This window comes from Schistocerca serialis, chromosome 3 (assembly GCF_023864345.2).
Source record: "Schistocerca serialis cubense isolate TAMUIC-IGC-003099 chromosome 3, iqSchSeri2.2, whole genome shotgun sequence".
NCBI classification, from domain to species: domain Eukaryota; kingdom Metazoa; phylum Arthropoda; class Insecta; order Orthoptera; family Acrididae; genus Schistocerca; species Schistocerca serialis.
The window spans coordinates 394,451,126-394,471,490 of NC_064640.1; the positions used below are offsets into that span (position 1 = coordinate 394,451,126).

Consider the following 20,365-nt stretch of genomic DNA (forward strand, 5'->3'; position numbering starts at 1 on the left):
ATATGGATGAAGAGACTATGAAAAGAATTATATGAACACACAGACAGGCTCACCAGCCTTATCAAAAAATGCTGACTAACATTCTACGGACACATATGGAGAATGAGAAACAGACTCACAAAGGGGATTTTTGGTATAGTAAATAGTTCGATCAAAAAAAACCAATTGGTTTAAAAAAATAGAAGAAGACCTAAAACAAGCACAGATCAGTACTAAAATGATAAATGCAAGAGACAAATTCAGAAACAAAATTATGAACACGAAATTTGAAGTAAGAAGGGAACAGACCAAATATGGACAGAGCAAAGAAAACAGGAACATAGCCAAAGAATGAAGATGTTTGGGAAGAGAAAAAGAAGAAGGAAACAATAAAAAATGAATAATCATGTAACTTTCAAGTTAATCACTGTCCTGGAGGCAAAAATGAATAATAATAATAATAATAATAATAATAATAATAATAATAAACCCCGTGGAGGCCCGGGAAAAGAATCGGCCTCCGGTATGTTCTGCCAGTCGTAAAAGGCGACGAAAAGAACAAACCACTAATAGGGCTAACCCCTCTTTTTAGTGTGATTAGTTGGTTCAGGACAGAACTAAAGAAGCCTCGGACAAGCGCCGTCATGGTCGGGGACGACGCTTGAACTCTATGCCCGCCCACAATGGTAACGACACTGCTAGCCAACTGGAAAATGATTTAAATCCAAATAGAGGTGTTTTGCAGGATATGCTTCCTGCAACCACCCTAGAAGGAAAACAAAGACAGAGGATGAGATGGTCAGATGAAGTTAATCGACACCTCATGTTCTGTTATTACCAAGCAACAAACCTAGGAACCAACACAACTGGATACAGATCACAAGCATACACAACATTTATTACCAGATACCCAGAATTAAAATTTTTAACAGAACAACGATTAGCTGATCAGATCCGTGTAATAATCAAAAATAACAGGATACCCCAGTCAGAATTAGAAAACATCAAACAACAAGTACAACAAATACTGGAACAAAATAATGTGCAATCAGAAGAAGAAGAAAATACAGTAATGGACTCAAACATCCCAGAGCAAACAAACAAAGAACAACATGCACCAATTAAACAATCAGAGGAAAACGAAATCTTAAGACAGCCACCAGAACAAGCACAAATAGAACACAAAGTGACACAGATGTTAGATATAGAAGAAAAATTTCAGCTAACATATATAGAATACAAAGACACAAATACAGACATTAGACCATTCTTGCGTAGACCACCAAATAACCCACAAGTCGAAACAACAATAAAAACTATCAACACAATCATACACAACAAAATAAATGAAAACACAACTATGGAAGAGTTACAACTACTGGTTTATATAGGAGCACTCACTACACTAAATATACACACTAGGCAGAGATCAGAACCAACCAACACACAGAAGAAACCCACAAAACCAGCATGGCAACACAGGCTACAGATCAAAATAGAAAAACTGAGAAAAGACATCGGACAGCTAACACAATTTATAAGAAATGAAATCTCGGAAAAAAAACGAAAAAAGTTAGGTAAAATCTCACAACAAGAAGCGACAGAGCAATTAGACGAAAAGAAGCAGAAATTACAAGCATTAGCCAAACGACTCAGAAGATACAAAAAAAGTGAAAATAGAAGGAAACAAAACCAAACATTCAACACAAACCAAAAGAAATTTTACCAGACAATAGATAACACACACATTAAAATAAACAATCCACCAAACATAACAGACATGGAACACTTCTGCAGCAACATATGGTCAAACCCGGTACAACATAACAGGCATGCACGGTGGATACAAGCAGAAACAGACACATACAAGATGGTACCACAAATGCCTGAAGTGATAATTTTGCAACATGAAGTCACCCAAGCAATTAATTCTACTCACAATTGGAAAGCCCCTGGAAAAGATAAAATAGCAAATTTCTGGCTAAAGAAGTTCACCTCAACACATTCACATCTAACTAAATTATTTAACAGTTACATTGCAGACCCATACACATTCCCTGATACACTTACACACGGAATAACATATCTGAAACCTAAAGATCAAGCAGACACAGCAAACCCAGCTAAATATCGCCCCATAACATGCCTACCAACAATATACAAAATATTAACTTCAGTCATTAAACAGAAATTAATGACACATACAACACAGAACAAAATTATAAATGAAGAACAAAAAGGCTGTTGCAAAGGAGCACGAGGATGTAAAGAGCAACTGATAATAGATGCAGAGGTGACATATCAAGCTAAAACTAAACAAAGGTCGCTACACTACGCATACATTGATTACCAAAAAGCTTTTGATAGTGTACCCCACTCATGGTTACTACAAATATTGGAAATATACAAAGTAGATCCTAAATTGATACAGTTCCTAAACATAGTAATTAAAAATTGGAAAACCACACTTAATATCCAAACAAATTCAAATAATATCACATCACAGCCAATACAGATTAAGCGTGGAATATACCAAGGAGACTCATTAAGTCCTTTCTGGTTCTGCCTTGCTCTAAACCCACTATCCAACATGCTAAATAATACAAATTATGGATACAATATTACTGGAACATACCCACACAAAATCACACATTTGCTATACATGGATGATCTAAAACTACTGGTAGCAACAAATCAACAACTCAACCAATTACTAAAGATAACAGAAGGATTCAGCAATGATATAAGTATGGCTTTTGGAACAGACAAATGTAAGAAAAATAGCATAGTCAAGGGAAAACATACTAAACAAGAAGATTACATATTGGATAACCACAGCGACTGCATAGAAGCGATGGAAAAAACGGACGCCTATAAATATCTAGGATACAGACAAAAAATAGGAATAGATAATACAAATATCAAAGAAGAACTAAAAGAAAAATATAGACAAAGACTAACAAAAATACTGAAAACAGAATTGACAGCAAGAAACAAGACAAAAGCTATAAATACCTATGCCATACCAATATTGACCTACTCATTTGGAGTAGTGAAATGGAGTAACACAGACCTAGAAGCACTCAATACACTTACACGATCACAATGCCACAAATATAGAATACATCACATACATTCAGCAACAGAAAGATTCACATTAAGCAGAAAGGAAGGAGGAAGGGGATTTATCGACATAAAAAAACCTACATTATGGACAGGTAGACAATTTAAGAAAATTCTTTCTAGAACGAGCAGAAACTAGCAAAATACACAAGGCAATCACTCATATAAATACATTGGCTACACCACTGCAATTTCATAACCACTTCTACAACCCTTTAGATCACATAACATCAACAGACATGAAGAAAGTAAATTGGAAAAAGAAAACACTACATGGCAAGCACCCGTATCATCTAACACAGCCACACATCGATCAAGACGCATCCAACACATGGCTAAGAAAAGGCAATATATACAGTGAGACAGAAGGATTCATGATTGCAATACAGGATCAAACAATGAACACCAGGTATTACAGCAAGCATATTATTAAAGATCCCAATACCACAACGGATAAATGCAGACTTTGTAAACAACAAATAGAAACAGTAGATCACATCACAAGCAGATGTACAATACTAGCAAATACAGAATACCCCAGAAGACATGACAATGTCGCAAAAATAATACATCAACAGCTTGCCTTACAACATAAACTTTTAAAACAACACATTCCTACATACAAGTATACACCACAAAATGTACTGGAGAATGATGAATACAAATTATACTGGAACAGAACCATTATAACAGATAAAACAACGCCACATAACAAACCTGACATCATACTCACCAATAAAAAGAAGAAATTAACACAACTAATCGAAATATCCATACCCAATACAACAAATATACAAAAGAAAACAGGAGAAAAAATTGAAAAATACATCCAACTGGCTGAGGAAGTCGAAGACACGTGGCATCAGGATAAAGTTGACATCATACCAATTATAGTATCAACTACGGGAGTCATACCACACAATATCCACCAGTACATCAATGCAATACCAGCTACATCCAAACATATATATATACAGCTACAGAAATCCGTAATTATTGATACATGTTCAATTACCCGAAAGTTCCTAAATGCAATATAACACATACCGTACAGTTAAAAGGAAGTGACGCTTGATCAAGGTCCGCGTCACTCCATTTTTAACCAGACTTAACGTCTGAGAAAGTGAAGATAATAATAATAATAATAATAATAATAATAATAATAATAATAATGAATATAGCTTGTATTTAAATTATCGGTACAAGTCTGCCATATAATAAATAAACAAACAAATAAAATAAATAACTTCAACTGTAAGCACACCTCAGCAATAAGTAAGCAAATTCTGGCAGACATATTACAATGATTTTTCACTTTTTACATAACTATCAGTCTAACACTGTTTAGTCAGGCATAACACATTTTAATGACCCAACATTTTCTTACCTTTGAATCATCTGATTTCAATCTCAAACATACTGGAACATCTAAACATTCTTTTTGTTCCTGTCCTGCATTATCATGTTCGTAGAACGTTACATCTTCATAATTATGCTGCTCCTCCCATGGAGGTTCTATATCATTAATTGAACCTGTGTTTGGTTCTGGAAAAAAGAGAGACCACAACAGATTTTATATAAATACTATTTGAGACTTGAGGGTAGTTGTTTCTACACTCACTAATACATGAAAAGCTGCATTTTGCAATCCAGATCCAAAACATTTCACAGAATTATTTAGCTGGCACCAGGGAAGGACACAAAGACTATGGCAGGAAGATCTTCTGATACACCTATGTAAATTTCAGCTGTGTGAAAATCTGCACAATGAAAACTTATGCTCCTCAAAACAGTAGTGTGACAAAGAGAACACATCAAAATTTAGATGGATTTCAGTTAGTGAAAAAAAAACAAATTTCACCTTGATCTGGAACACTACTTCCATGATGAAAGGTGATTAAGCATGCAGTTGATCACTTAGTATGGGGACATCCATCTTGAACTAATAACCAGATGAATGGAGAGAATAATCATGCAACATTTTTATGCATCTATTGCACTCTGCTTCAAGCAGAAGACTTGTTTTGTTAATGCTCCACAACTTTTGTTGTTTTTATTGGGATTAATGGAATCCATGGTGTTCAGCTTGTTAAATCAACTAAGCACAAAATCCACGCATTTCAGACATTCATAAACTGACAAAGTTTTTTGCTTCTTGTACAACCAGGACAATGTGTCTCAAATTCATTTTTAAATTCTAGATACTAATATTTCACATAAAAAATGAACGTTCTGTTTGTCATTTTTCACCACTCACTCAAAATTCATGCGATGTCATTTATAAATCACTTTCATACTTTCTACAAATTTTGGTAGATGCAATGGATATCTATGTAGTGAAAGGTATAGTTTTGAGAATTATTGACAATTTCTGAGTGTTGCGCAGCAATGACTTGGTCGGAAAATTGTTTCCCTTTATTTGCTGTATAGGGACTTACCTAATTTGTGTAATACTTCCACTTTTACTGCTCCTTGAGAGGTGTGTTCCAAGTAGTACATTAAAGATTATGATTGTGATTGTGTCATAAAAACATGTCAAACAGTTGTCATAGCATTATATTATGTTCTATACACATTACAACTATCATATCACGTTTCATTTAGTTTTCCCCTTCATCAGCATGTGTATTGAATGTATTTGCTGAAAATATGATATTTTAGAGAATACTATACCAGTCTGTTAGTGAGCATAGCTTCAATAGAAGTTCAAGAGACAAATTTTTGATTGTCTTCAGTGAATTACTAAATTTTATTCAATCTAATGTGCACCATACTCTGCAACTGGTGGCAACCTGTTCCCAAAGTGGCTGCCAAACAGATTCTTAGTCACTTAAAACGAGGCATCCAAGCACACTCATTGAAGGGACAAGGTGATCCTACCTAATACCACTCCTGGGTGTTTTTACACCAATTCTTATAGAAAACTTTTGAAGCTTGTGGTGTAACAGATCTTGAAATTTAAATTTATTTTTTTGCTAATCGGAACAATATCGCAAGAGCCACAAAGCAGTCCCAATTCAAACACTGCATTCTGGTACAGGATTAGTTGATGGTTGTCAAGCTATAGGAAGGTGTTGCAAATTTGTACATTATATGAACTTATGAGTAAATACAGGATCTATCACTACTACTTGACTTGACTGTAAGAGGAGAGTCAGTGGTTTATCTACTGACACTGTACACGGGAGGTACAAACAATGAAGAACTCTCCCATACAAACAAGTTTGACGTGCAGTCTCCCACTGAAACCGAGTTAGTGTGACACTTGTAGAAAAGCCTACTATGTCCAATATTGGGGAAAGAAAATACAGGAGAGTAGGTGCTTTCTTTACTATCAACAGTTCTAATGTAAAGTTAATACCTATATCCCTTAGGGAAATGGCAATATTACGTAGGAAGGATAACCTTGTCCATTCAATGTGTATGCTTGGATGCCTCCTTTTAAGTGACTAAGAATCTGTTTGGAAGCCACTGGGGGAACAGGTTGCCACCAGTTGCAGAGTATGGTGCACATTAGATTGAACAGTAGGCATCATATGAATGACAAGTTTGCACTTTGATCATTTCGGAAGAGAAGATTACCCTTGTTAATGCAGTTTCAACAATGCTAACAATCTGTACCACTCTCACGAAGTGATTTTGGCCCCCCTAGTTATGAGTCAAATGGAAGGATTCAACAAGAGACTTTTTAAGTATTGTGACAAACTAGACTGTTACATCCTAGGCTGTAGGATCCCCTTGAACATGTCACAAGCAGTTACCCTAGTACTTGCCTGTTTGTAGGCTGCATGCAAGGTCATTTTTCCTTTTTTAGGGTTTCACACCTCAGTCAGTAAAAACGTAATCCTCAAAAGATCTCTGTTGTCCATCTGTGTCAGTCTGACTGTTAGGAGCCCTTTTTCTCAGAAACAGGTAGAGGTATAGAGTTGAAATTTATGTCAAATACTAAGGACTGTTGTCCCTGGCATTGTAAATAATTTAAACTTCTAAGCCAATCTGATAAAAAAGGCCATATATGTCACATATTTTGATACAAATTTACTCATCAAAACCTATAGATTAAAAATATACATAAATGTTGGGCTTGGCGGTCTAGCCTTAGAGCATGTGAAATCAAGAGGTCACGAGATCAAATCTCTGTCAGACAGCGGATTTTTCAGTCTTTGTTTTAACTCAGCCTTCACCTCTAAATGCTCTGAGGAGTCGCCAGAAAAGACACTCATCAATGGCGTAAGATAAATACATCTACTGTGCTCCAGCCACCTCCTCAAAGATTTATGTTCACAAGAAACCATTGTGAAATACGTGGTTAGACCTACTGCTACACAGGCTAAAAAATGACATCAAGTTTCAGGGTATTTTCATCAAAGTCTGGTGCACGATTATACTCAGGATTTTATTACTGGTGATCTTCAAAAATGTTTAACTCATTATTTTGAGCTTTATGAAATGTCTTTATATGTCTATATGTAATGTCATTCATTATAGAATGTTCTTCATTAATAAAAAAATACTTTTTTTGAACATAAATTTTTAAAAGATCATTAAGTTAGGGGGTTAATACAGCTGTGATAAAAAAACTTTATTGTTATCATTATTATTACAGTATTATTTAAGTATTAGTGCAATATCCAAAGAGTTGCTACCCACAGATGAGACCCTCAGAATTCTAGTTATCAATTGTTGAAGCACCCACATTAAAGACACAGGGTTTGATGCACTCTTAAAAAGCATTTTAGCTCACATAATACCAGTTACAGAAAAATGGCTACAATTCTACACAGATAGCAGTGTGATTTCTGGGGTACGTCTAATTGTATATTGAAAGGATATACTACTGGATAATGGAGGTGGCATATCTGTTGCAATCAAGAAGATCAAATCCACTGAAATTTAAACTAAAGCTGTATGTATGAACAAGTTCAGTATCAAGCGAGGGTTAAAAATTGTAAGTGCACCCCTATATGATACCAAATAAAATGATAAATTAAATGAATAGTAGCAAGGTGGATTAGAAAATTTGAAAAGGGAAAGCAATAGGTTGGAGTTAGACATAATGGAGATTAGTGAAGTCCAGTGGTAGGTAGAACAGAACTGCATGTGAGTGCAGGGTTATAAATACAAAATAAAATTGGGGTAATGCAGGAGTTGGTCTACTAATGAAGAAATAAATAGGAATGTGAGTAAGCTACTATGAACAACATAGTGAACATATTATTGTGGCCACGATAAGCTACTACGAACAACATAGTGAACATACTATTGTGGCCACGATAGACATTAAGCCAATACGCTCCACACTAGTACAAGTTTATACGTCAACTAGCTCCACAGATGAAGACATTGAAAAAATGCATGATGATTGATGAGGTAAAAGAAATTATTCAGATAGTTAAGGGAGAAAAAAATTTATTTTTGATGGGAGACAGGTTCAACAGTAGGAAAAGGACAAGAAGGAAAAAAATATGAAAAAAAGGGCCGTGGAAAGGAATGAAAGAGGAAACCGCCTGTTACAATTTTGTGCAAAGTTTAATTTAGTCATCACTAATACTTGCTTTAAGAGTCATGAAAGAGGCTTATAGACATGGAAGAGACCTGGAGACAGTAGAAGACTTCAGGATGATTATATAATGGTAAGACAGGTGTTTCGCAAGCAGATTTCAAACTGTAAGACATTTCCAGGGGTAGATCTGGAGTCTGACCATAATTTATGGTTATGAACTATAAACTGGAAAAAATGCCAAATTGTAGGCAATAAAGGAGTTGAGACCTGGGTAAGTTGAAAGAACCAAAGGTGGTTGTAGATTTGAAAGGGAACATTAAACAAAGATTCACAGCAACAAGGGACAGAAATACAGAAGAAGACAACAAATAGGTAGCTTTGAAAAATGAAATAGTTAAGGCAGCAGAGAATCAAATAGGTGAAAAGACCAAATCCTCAGATATTACAGGACAGATTTCATTTCATTAATGAAAGGACATAACATAAAAATGCAGCAAATGAAGCAGAGCAAAAGGAATACAGACGTCCAAAAAATGAGACCGACAAAAGTGCAAAATGGCTAAATAGGAATGGCTGGAGGACAAATCCAAGGTTGTAGAAGCACGTATAAGTAAGGGAAAGATAGATACCACCGAGAGGAGAATTAAAGAGGCCTTTGGAAAAAAAGAGAAGCAACTGTATTAATATCATGAGCTCTTATGGATAACCAGAACTACGCAAACGAGGGAAAGCTGAAAAGTGGCAGGAGTATACAGAGGAGCTATGCAAAGGAGATGAACTCTAAGGCAATATTACTGAGAGGTAAGAACTAGATGAAGATAGAGATAGGATATATGATACTGCAAGACGGAATTTGACAGAATACTGAAAGACCTAAGTGAAAACAAGTCCCCTGAATTGGATGACATTTCGTCAGAATTATTGAGATTCTTGGGAGAGCCAGCCACAATAAATTTATCCCATCTGGTGTGCATGACATATGAAACAATACTATGCCGTCTAATAACTTATGTTATGGTTGGGTATAAGATGCCATCCAGCTTTACAGTTGTATCAAACAAATGTCTAAGAGAACCTGTGCTCTGAAGAACTAATGTCAACTATGCATTTTATTTAGACTGTACAATTGTTATTTCTACAGTTTTACTGTTTTCAAGTTCATCACGCCTGTTTTATTTCTGTGTCCAAGTATAATTATTTGCTTAGCAGATTATATAGCTATTTGTAATCTAAACTACATTTTGTGTTCTGTAGGGGTTAATGTCTTATTAGGTTATACACAACAGTACAACACTGTTTTCATTTAATTTGCCCACTCTGTGTGTTTTAAGTTTATACAGGAACACTTACATGAGATTACCCTCAAAACTAGTGGCAAACAAAGAAAAACTAAGTGTAGCTGTGGAACTTGCTTCCAGGAGCAAAACTGATAATTAAGTACTATCTGAAAAAATATCAGACACATTAAAGTCATTTCATACTAAGTTGCTTAATTGCGACATCGTTCAGTTACATGGGAGGGGAAAGAGGGGGGAAGGGGCTTTTTGTGCTTCTTTATTTCATCCATTCTTATATGAATAAGTCTTACCATTAGTTGGTGAAGTGCCTTCTGCAGCTTTTTCGCATACATATGATAGGGATCGTGCATCCAGGAAAACTGACTTATTATCAGCTTCAGTCTAAAAAAAAAATTACAAAAATTCTCTTAGCAGCCTTCATAACGAAACAATACAACATAAATACAGAGAAGATTGTACACTTTAAAAGTAACATTACACTAAAAGCAAGTGCATGAAGAAAGACTCAACTGGATTGGTATTCAGCAAGCAAGTATCGTAAGAATGCTCCCAAATATTCAGGTGTTTGCACTTAGAATTTAAATTATGTAGTATCTGGCTTCTTCCCATTATAGCTACATTTTACTAAAAGTTTCAAACACAATTCAGGGCTAGCATAAATTAAAATGTATCTAATAATATTCTTATCTCTTTCATTAGAAAAAGAATGTACACAATTGTACTGTAGGCAATGAAAGTACACTGGTGCCCTACCTCTGAAAGTTAATGACAGTAACTTTCTAGGCTCCCATCTATTTTAATTTTTTAGAATACTTTAGTCATAAACTGATAAGTGCCCACTATTTCTGTATTATTGTACTTCATTACAGCAGCATAAAATCGAAATTACTGACTCATTCCAATAAAATTATATTAAAGAAAGGTAATTGTCACTCTGATAGGTGGTTTGACTACCATGGTGCTTTACTAGGCATGGAGGCAGTATGCCATTGCCTTCCTCTTACCTTTGAATTGACGTAGCTAGTTATAAAGAGACATAAAGCTTAACGTGAACTCCAAACTATGGCACAACATTGTCATATCATAAAGGTCACTGCCATAGGGGAAAAAGATGATAAGTGACAGAACTTGCCAACTAAGCCACTGATTAAGTTCAGTTACCTCGAATGCCATAACATACTATGAATACTTTTTATTGTAAACACTTGGTGTAAAAAGTTTCAGCAACAAGGAAATTTTAAAGATAAAAATCATCCAAAGTTATCAAAGTAAAGGGATACATACCTTTACTTCAAATCCATCTTCTCCAAGACTGTGTCCCAGGCGCTCAGGTTGCACGCCACATGTAGTTGCAGTTCCTTGTATGCAGGAGAATTATATTAACGTTAATCTGACAAAGAATGGAAAAATAAAAGTATATAGTTATAATAACTTACCACATTTCCCAATGAGGAATCCCTTTAATTTCCATGTACTTGGCGTTTTCCAACTTATTTTTGCATCTAGACTGTTTATATCTGCATATAGATCATCAAATGACCTTGAAATCCTGGAACTGCCACTCTTGCGACTATTTTGAAATCCTGTATTAAGGATATCACCAGATGACGTACTGCTCCTCAGCCATGGTGAATTACTTTGAATCTCCATCACACTTCTTTGCATAACTCCACTGTCTGGACTCTGTACTCTTAACTTTTGCACACTTGAAAAAGAGTATGAGCGACGGTGTCCAACTAGTTCTGTTTTAGGTTCAGAGCACCTCAAATCTGTTACACTGCCACTTTTAAAAAGTTCCCTCGAGTCATTTAAGGCTTTCTGAATACATTTTTTCACACGTTCAGCAATGACTGCTTTGACTTTTATATCTGATGTACTATATCGTCTACTTCTGACAGGAGCACCAACACTTATTTCACTATGCACTACGACATCATTTGTTTTCTGACTGCTGGAACCAGAACTTTCATCGTGTTCATTGTGGCTGTTGTGCTTGAAATCAGTAAAGCTGGTTTTGTTTTCTTCTACACACTGTACAGTCTCATTGACAGCTCGAGCAAAAACAGGACTTGGTAAATCGAGCAGTTTTGCAGTATTTACTACTTTTTCTTCTCTTGTTCCTGAAAGAAAATTATTGTGTGAATGATGTGAGATTGTACAAGGACTGATCTGTTCATTTGAAAATTTAGCTCTTACCTGTTAACAATCCTCCAGATCTATCAAACTTATAGATGTCATCACTTACATTCAAATAATTCTTAACTGACTGCATATTGGTGATGTCTAGCTGAGATGAAAGCACACTAATATTCTCACACTTTGATGGAGTTATCTTAGAATAGATGTCTTCCATATTCTTTGTTACTGGTTGGATGTTCCCAGAGGCTTTTTCAAACACCATCTCAAAAGGGTCATCCTTGCTGCTTAAGTTCTTATTTGTTAAGTCCATTAATTGGTCAAATGGATTCGCACCATAGTCACAAATCCCAAATGACATGAGAGGAGCAGGTAGCAAAGGTTTCATGGAAATACTTCCTGGTGCTCTTCCTGAATCTGAATAAGTAGTATTAAAATCAATCAATTCATTTTGATCTTCTCCTACGGAAAAAAGAAAAAAATAAATGAACAAAAACATTTATTTACACACACACACACACACACACACACACACACACACACACACACACACACTAGTTAGTGGTACTGTTAGATCGATTTTTAGTCAATAATACCTGGCAAACCGTGAAGCATAATTTTTTTACAATTTTACACACACTGTGTTCTTAGCCTGAGGACCATGTGATACAGACCAGCTGCCACATCATCCTCAGCATAAAGTGTCATTTGCATGTGATATTCAGAGTAGAGGGGTCAACACAAGTAGCTCCTTAACTGGCATCACGAAGCTGAATGTATCCCATTTCCTCTGATAGTACCAGGAACTGACTCCAGGTTCTCTGCATGACAGTCAGACAGCACTGACCACTCAGCTATGGAGGTGGATAGAACCAAAAATTCTATACCTAAATTAGCCGCATGGAATAGATTTGCTTATTCACAAATCTATGACCCCTACCAGAAAGAACTAGAGTTGCCCCTTCATTTTTTCTAAATTTTTGGACTTTTTCATAATTTAATATAAATATTTCTTGAAGCAGCATACATTTTTAATCACCTGTGCTTAGTATATTTACGTTATGCAAGGTTTCATACACAAGTACCAAGTAATGGCAATGTCAGTTCCAAATACAACTGTATGCCCCTTCTACTCCAAACTGCCTCTGTAGTCCCTATTAAAGTCTGAAATATGCAATGAGACAAAGATACACTACAATCACAACAACTAAATACTATAAAAATTATGGTAATCACATTTACTTGGCAACTGCATTAGTTTAAACAGTGAAACAGAAAATGCAAATCACAGTGAATGCAGTACAGACCAAATTTCTGACATTAACTGTATAAAAATGTTCCCCATTGGCATAGCTAATAGAATAATGTGCTATAATGCAGAAAATAAAAAAGGGAGTACAGGACAGATGGTATTTCCATAAACTACTAACCACATTATCACTTGGCAATACTCTGCACCATTCACTCTGTTGAATCACAGCTGTATTATTTAAACTCACCTGAAAATTTTCTTTCTTGTGATATATGTGTATCGGGGGGAGGGGGACTGATCATGTTTCATTCATACCAGCATGCTGCCCTGACTATGAGGAAACCAGAAAGACATCTTTTACACCCCACAGAACTGAAGTGGAATTTTAAAAATTGCTGAAAGACTGCTATTACAACTATTTCATCTCAGATTCATTTCTCAGTGGAACTGTTTATAGAAGTTAACTTTGTTACTGTTGATAGTAAATGAGTTTACATTCTGAGAGATATGATGGTCCATTAAAGCAAAATCTATTCCTCTTAGCTTATAATATAGCAAAACACACACTGAAAATTTACACAAAAAACATCTGTCAACGAAAGGACAATCACAAAAGTGGTGGGAGTGCCTTATCAAAGATGAAGTTATTCAAAACAGCACAAGCTCAAATGAGGGAAGGAAATTCCTAGTGTCCTTTTCCAAGCAACCATCCCATGGAAAATCTAAATGAAGATGGCAGCACACAGCTGTGTACCACTGTCTACCTGAATGCAAGTCCTGTGTCTTAACCACTGTGCCACCTGAGCTGGTGAGAAATGCTGTGGAGTTTGGAAAGTGGGAGAGAAGTACTGGCTAATTGAAAGTAAGGCAGGATGTGAAGAGTGCATCAATAGCTATGTTTGGAAGAGCATTTACCCATGAAAGACAAGCTTTCTACTGCAAGTTCAGCAGAGTCCTAATCTTATGGGTATTGTAAGAAGTTGCAATACCTTCCAAGGTATTTACAATAAAAATTAGAAACTCGTGTAACAGAAGCTTCCTTCCAAATGGAATTGAGATTTCATAAAACAAAAGTTATGCAATAATGAAATAGTCTACATTACAGCTGAAAATTACAATACATTACTTTGGATATTTCTTGAACTGATCCAGTATTGGGCGAACTTTCTTTTCCTTGACTGGCCTTCTACATCACCCAAGACAAATCCTACAGAAAATGTCTGGGATTATTTTTAATAACAGGTGACACATTGCAATCTATGTTCCCACATTGACAAGTCTATAGAATAAAAGGATCAATGAGTGGCTTCATCTGAAGAAACTTGTGCACTCTCTTCCTCACCAAACTGTGGCCATTACCAAGACTAGAGACTGTGTTAAGTGATGATGCCTTGGAAGTGTTTCTTTGGTCTTCACATGAAATGACTGACATCTGGCAGATCCTGTTAGCTAAATGAGTCAGCAAATTGTTTCTTCTACTAGATGTGCTAGTTGTTTTACCTCAACCTCCCCACCACAAATGTACCTTTAAACACCCAGGTAAGTTAATCCTCCAAAAAAACTACATTTACAAACACCTCTGAAATAAGTTTCAGCATTGTTTTTATAAACTAAAAAAATTATCTATTAAAATATATAATCCATATTTATCAAAGATATGGCATATAAATTTCAATTTGTCAGTGTAGTCACATCCCCACATCAAGTCAACACACTTTCTTGGTGCCTCAGGTACTCAGCTCTATTATAAAAGTGAACATTTTGAGCTTCTAGTGTTGTGTCTGTATGCCCACTACTCTGCACTGCTTTCACAGTGTTAGGTTCAGGGATATTTTGAAATATGGCTGGGTAACACATCAGTAGCATATCCGCCTGAGCTACCATGTTTATCCCACTGCCAAGTTCAGCAAGCAGTTGGGTAGCAGCTGTTACTAAATGTTGTACTCCAGTTTGTTTTTGGGTTGTATGCTGCTTGCTGTTTTCTTTCCTGATTTTAAAAGAAGTGATGAGACTAACCCTGGTCCATTATGGGATTCTAGTACAACTCTCAACACTAGAAGGTATTAGTGATCCCGGTGACCATGTCAGTTCTGCTTTCACAAAAGCAAAAATCACTTATGTCTGCTGCTGGCCCTGGGCGGAGGAGGCCGGGCTCATTTCCCACACTGCTCCTCTCCTCTCGGGCAGTTCTTGTTTGTTTATGCTTGTGAGTGGCTGCCACATGGGTGTATCAACATTATTCCAGCAATACTGATCAAACAGTGTATTTAGTAGAGCTGTATTGACCACAGGTAAATGCTGAGTTTCATTTAAAAGTGCTGTGTCTGGGCTATTTGTCCTAGTCTAAGTGAGGCTGCAGTTCCCAGTCTACCACAAGCATTACAGGGGCTAATGGAGATAAAACATCTAAAACTTATAAAGTTTAAGATACAAATTCTGTAAAAACTGCTCTCATTTTTACTCATATTGACTCACATTCACCCAACAAATAATATTCTAGCATTCCAATTGTGAAACAGTGAACATGGTTTCTGCACTGAAAAATGGATAGATTAAATGACAGATAAAATAATAACTCAATAAAGTTGGCTAGATGATAACTCAATAAAGTTGGCTAGATGATGACTTACAAGAAGAAAAAGAAGCTGGGTGGGCCAGTCAACCTAACAACACATTAAAATGTAAAAATCTTAAATTCATCCACAGGCCCTGGCAGGTTCAAAGGTACCGACCAACCATCATGTCATCCTCTGCCAATGGTGTCACTGGATGCAGTAAACAACACATTAAAAGCACCTCACTAAAATTTAAGAACCAGGTAACATCTCACACAATCTTAAAATTTGTACCATATTAGATTCATCATTTGCAAAAATAGAGGGGAGATAAGCGGGTAAACTGAAATTTTACACATCTGTTCATCAAAATTCTATGACCTATTCACAGACATGTTAGGATGAATTAGTTTTCTTCAGGTGTAGCTCCATAGTCACAAGAAATTGTTTGAAATATGACATTACTTCTGCCAAGATTATATTTCGGAAAACAGCGTTTACTTATACCACTATTGATCAATCTTATCTATAGACCCATTTTTAAGAAGACTTTAATGTACAAGATCACACATACAAGTCTTATGACATCCAAGTGCCAGGCAGTTACTGCCATACATAAACAATGTGATGGATTACAATTAGATCTTATCTAGACATTAATCCTACAAAATATTTTCTCACACATGCTGATCAATGGCTGTTTAGGTGGGGCTTTGTTCCTCTGCAATCATTTTAAAAAAAAAGTAGATCAACCTCATTTTAGTAGTACTTCACAAAACTTTTGTCATCATTTGTTAAAGTTACTAACAGTAGTCTCTTACCTGCCATACCTCTCCTCCGTGAGTAGTTTAGGACCTGATTCTTCACCTGTAAAAGTAACAGTTAAGATCAAGAAAACAGGAAATAAACTAAGCACTTACTGATAACAATTAATCAAAATCAGGAAATGTAGTTTTAGTATTATAACAAAGAATATCAAGCTCCCATACTACAATGTTTGATTACCACAGAAAGTAAAGCCGACGTCAACCCAAAGGCTGATAGCAGCATTCCAGCGCTCTAGTATTAATTGTTTTATTGGAGGTGACGAATCCAATTTTCCTCAAACTTGTGAATTGATTTATTTAATCAAACCTACAGTTTAAGAAAAGGACCAGCCCACAGCACAACTTTGTGTTCTTCACACACACAGAATATTGTCAAAGGTGATATACTAAGCAGAAAACATCTCTGGAATGCCTGGAAATCAAAACTCGAACATTCATTTGAAGCCTGCTAGTTGACCGCTTAACATCCATTTAGCTACTTAATATCTACCAATATGTTACAACAAAAAATTCTGCATTAAGTTACTGGTACATGGCACTGACAAGTAATCTATCTCAATGCTCAACTATACTCGCTTATCAAGCTACTGCAATCAGTGTAGGCTGATGCACCAGGATACCACTGAAAGTAAAAATAACCAACTAAATATGATATACTGTAAGTGCAAACAATGGGTATTTCTATTATGGGATGGCTACAAAGTGTTGTTCAAGTGATGAACACGGAACATCAACTGGTCTGCTTCAGTTTGATTGACCATTGAATGCGACAGAAGTGGTACTAAGTATCATCACATGACAAAGGACCATTACTATCAATAAAGGCAGCAATGTGTGTGCATCAATGACATCACAGAAGGCGTCGGTTGGTTTGTGGTGGTCGAAGGGACCAGACTACAAAGGTCATCGATTCCTTGTTCCATGACCATAAAAACTCACAAGGCGTAAAAACAAGTAAAAGAGGTAACAAGGGACAACACAGAACAAGAAAGACAAAGACCAGAAAACAAGTAAATAAAAGCACACAGAGATTTACAGCGGTTGGCTGACCATAGAAACAAAAAAGGAAAAGCCAGCCACCAAGAAACACACTAAAAACCACAATCTAAAACCACAGGCCAAAGGCCAGACTCAACACAAAAAAGGACACGAACCCTTAGATTGAGCGATAAAAGCCCCCTGCACAAACAAACCTCAAAACTAAGCCTGCCATGGCAGTGTCATCCGATAAAAGTTCAGGGAGCATATCAGGCAGCGTAAACGTCTGCCAGAGTGCAGTTAAAAATGGACAGGCCAACAGCATGTGGACCACTGTCAACACTGATCCACAGCGGCAGAGAGGTGGATCCTCACGTTGCAAGAAATGACCATGCGTCATCCAGGTGTGGCCAACGCGGAGCTGGTAGAGAACAACTGAGTCCTTGCGAGAGGCTCGTAAGGAGGAGTGCCACACACTGGTAGTCTCCTTGACAATCTGAAGTTTGTTGGGTGAAGGCAGGGTGCGCCATTCTTCACCCCAGGTGCGAAGTACCTTCTGCTGCAAAACTGACCTGAGGTCACTCTCTGAAAGGTCAATCTCCAAGGCTGGAGCACCGACAGCCCGTTTGCCCAGCATGTTAACACATTCATTTCCTGGTATGCCGACATGACCCGGGGTCCACACAAAGACCACAGAGCGGCCGAAACGGGCAAGAGTATGGAGGGACTCCTGGATAGCCATCATCAGACGACAGCAAGGAAAACACTGGTCAATAGCTCGTAAACCGCTCAGGGAGTCACTACAGATAATGAAGGAATCACCTGAGCAGGAGCGGATATACTCTATGGCACGAGAGATGGCGACCAGCTCAGCAGTGAAAATACTGCAGCCAGACGGCAATGAGTGTTGTTCATAATGATCTCCTAGAGAAAGAGCATAACTGACACGACCAGCAAGCATCGTACTGTCGGTATAGACAACGTCAGAGCCTTAAAACATGGCAAGAATTGAAAGAAAGTGGCTGCGGAGGGCCTCAGGAGAGACTGAGTCCTTTGGGCCCTGTGCCAAATCGAGCCAAAGGTATGGGTGGGGCACACACCTCGGGTGTAGACATATATGGGCCCAGAAAGCAGAAGGGAGAGAAAAAACCTCGAGCCCAGAGAGAAAAGCCCGGACACAAACTGAGATCGTACACCCTGATCGGGGCCACCGCTCTGGCAGATGGGCGACCGAGTTGGGGAATAGCAGACGGTAACTGGGGTGCCCAGGCGAGCTCCAAACGTGGGCAGCGTAAGTGGCTAGTAATCGTTGGCACTGGATCCGCAATGGAGAGACACAAGCCTCCACAAGTATGCTAGTGACAGGGCTTGTGTGGAAAGCTCCAGTGGCGAGTCGGATTCCGCTGTGAAGGATGGGGTCAAGCAACCGCAACGCGGAAGGGGATGCCGAACTGTAAGCCATGCTCTCAAAATCTAGACAGCACTGGATTAATGCCTGCTACAGCCATAAAAGGTAGACCGATCGGCACCCCACCTGGTGTGACTCAAGCAACGAAGAGCATTAAGATGCCGCCAGCACGTTTGTTAAAGGCTGCCGAATATGAGGGAGCCAAGTCGACTGCATATCAATAACCAATCCCAAAAACCATTGCGTCTCTACCACTGAAAGATGTTCGCCGTCAAGATAAAACTGTGGCACAAGGTGAACAATGCGATGCAGGCAGAAATGCATAATGCAGGTCTTGGCAGCCGAAAACTGGAAGCCATGTGCTATAGCTCAAGACTGCGCCTTGCAGATAGCGCTCTGCAGCTGCCGTTCAACAGCTGCAATGCCGGTGGAGCTATAGTATAGGCAGAAGTCATCAGCATGCAAAGAAGCTGAGACAGACGTTCCCACCGCCACAACAAGCCCATTAATTGCAACTACAAAGTGGCAGACACTCAAGACGGATCCTTGCAAGACCCCATTCTCCTGAACTTGGGAGGAACTATGGAAGGCCGCAACTTGCACGCGGAAGGAACAAAGAGACAGAAAATTTTGTATGAAAATCGGGAGCGGTCCCCCAAAGACCGCACCTATGAAGTGTGGTGAGGATGTGATGTCGCTGTGTCGTACCATACACCTTCCGCATGTCAAAAAAAGACGGCAACCAGATGCTGATGGTGGGCAAAGGCCATACGGATGGCAGACTCCCAGCTCACCAGATTATCGGTGGCAGAGCAGCCCTTACGGAACCCACTCAGACGGAGCCAGAAGGCCCTTAGACTCAAGAAGCCAACTCAACCTCCGGCTCACCATGCATTTGAGCAACTTGCAAAGAACGTTGGTGAGGCTAATGGGGCGGTAGCTGTCCACCTCCAGTGGGTTCTTGCCAGGTTTCAACACAGGGATTACGATGCTTTCCTGCTATTGCGACGGGAACTCACCCTCAACCCAGATATGGTTAGAAAAGGTCTAGGAGGCGTCTCTGGCAGTCCACCGAGAGGTGTCTCAGCATCTGACAGTAGATGCGATCTGGCCCGGGAAACGTATCAGGGCAAGCAGCTAGGGCACTTTGGAATTCCCACTCACTGAATCGAGCATTGTATAAGTCAGGGTGGTGTGTGTGAAATGAAAGGCTCCGACACTCCAACCGCACTTTCAGGCAGTGGAAGGCCTGCGGGTAATTCGCAGAAGTGGAACTCCGAGCAAAATGCTCCGCTACAGTACAGAC

At 38.1% G+C, this 20,365-nt stretch overlaps 1 protein-coding gene across 1 annotated transcript in view; it reads right to left on the bottom strand.

Annotated features, from left to right (window-relative positions):
- LOC126470248 (uncharacterized) overlaps positions 1 to 20,365 on the bottom strand; it is a 213,733-nt gene that overhangs the window by 159,427 nt on the left and 33,941 nt on the right. The window contains exons 2-7 of the mRNA XM_050097959.1: positions 16,668 to 16,713; positions 12,100 to 12,501; positions 11,340 to 12,023; positions 11,188 to 11,261; positions 10,194 to 10,284; positions 4,490 to 4,647 (exon numbers count right to left, since the gene is read on the bottom strand). Coding sequence (XP_049953916.1) covers positions 4,490 to 4,647; positions 10,194 to 10,284; positions 11,188 to 11,261; positions 11,340 to 12,023; positions 12,100 to 12,501; positions 16,668 to 16,674 — 1,416 coding nt within the window. The 5' untranslated portion in view covers positions 16,675 to 16,713. The remainder of the gene's footprint in view (positions 1 to 4,489; positions 4,648 to 10,193; positions 10,285 to 11,187; positions 11,262 to 11,339; positions 12,024 to 12,099; positions 12,502 to 16,667; positions 16,714 to 20,365) is intronic.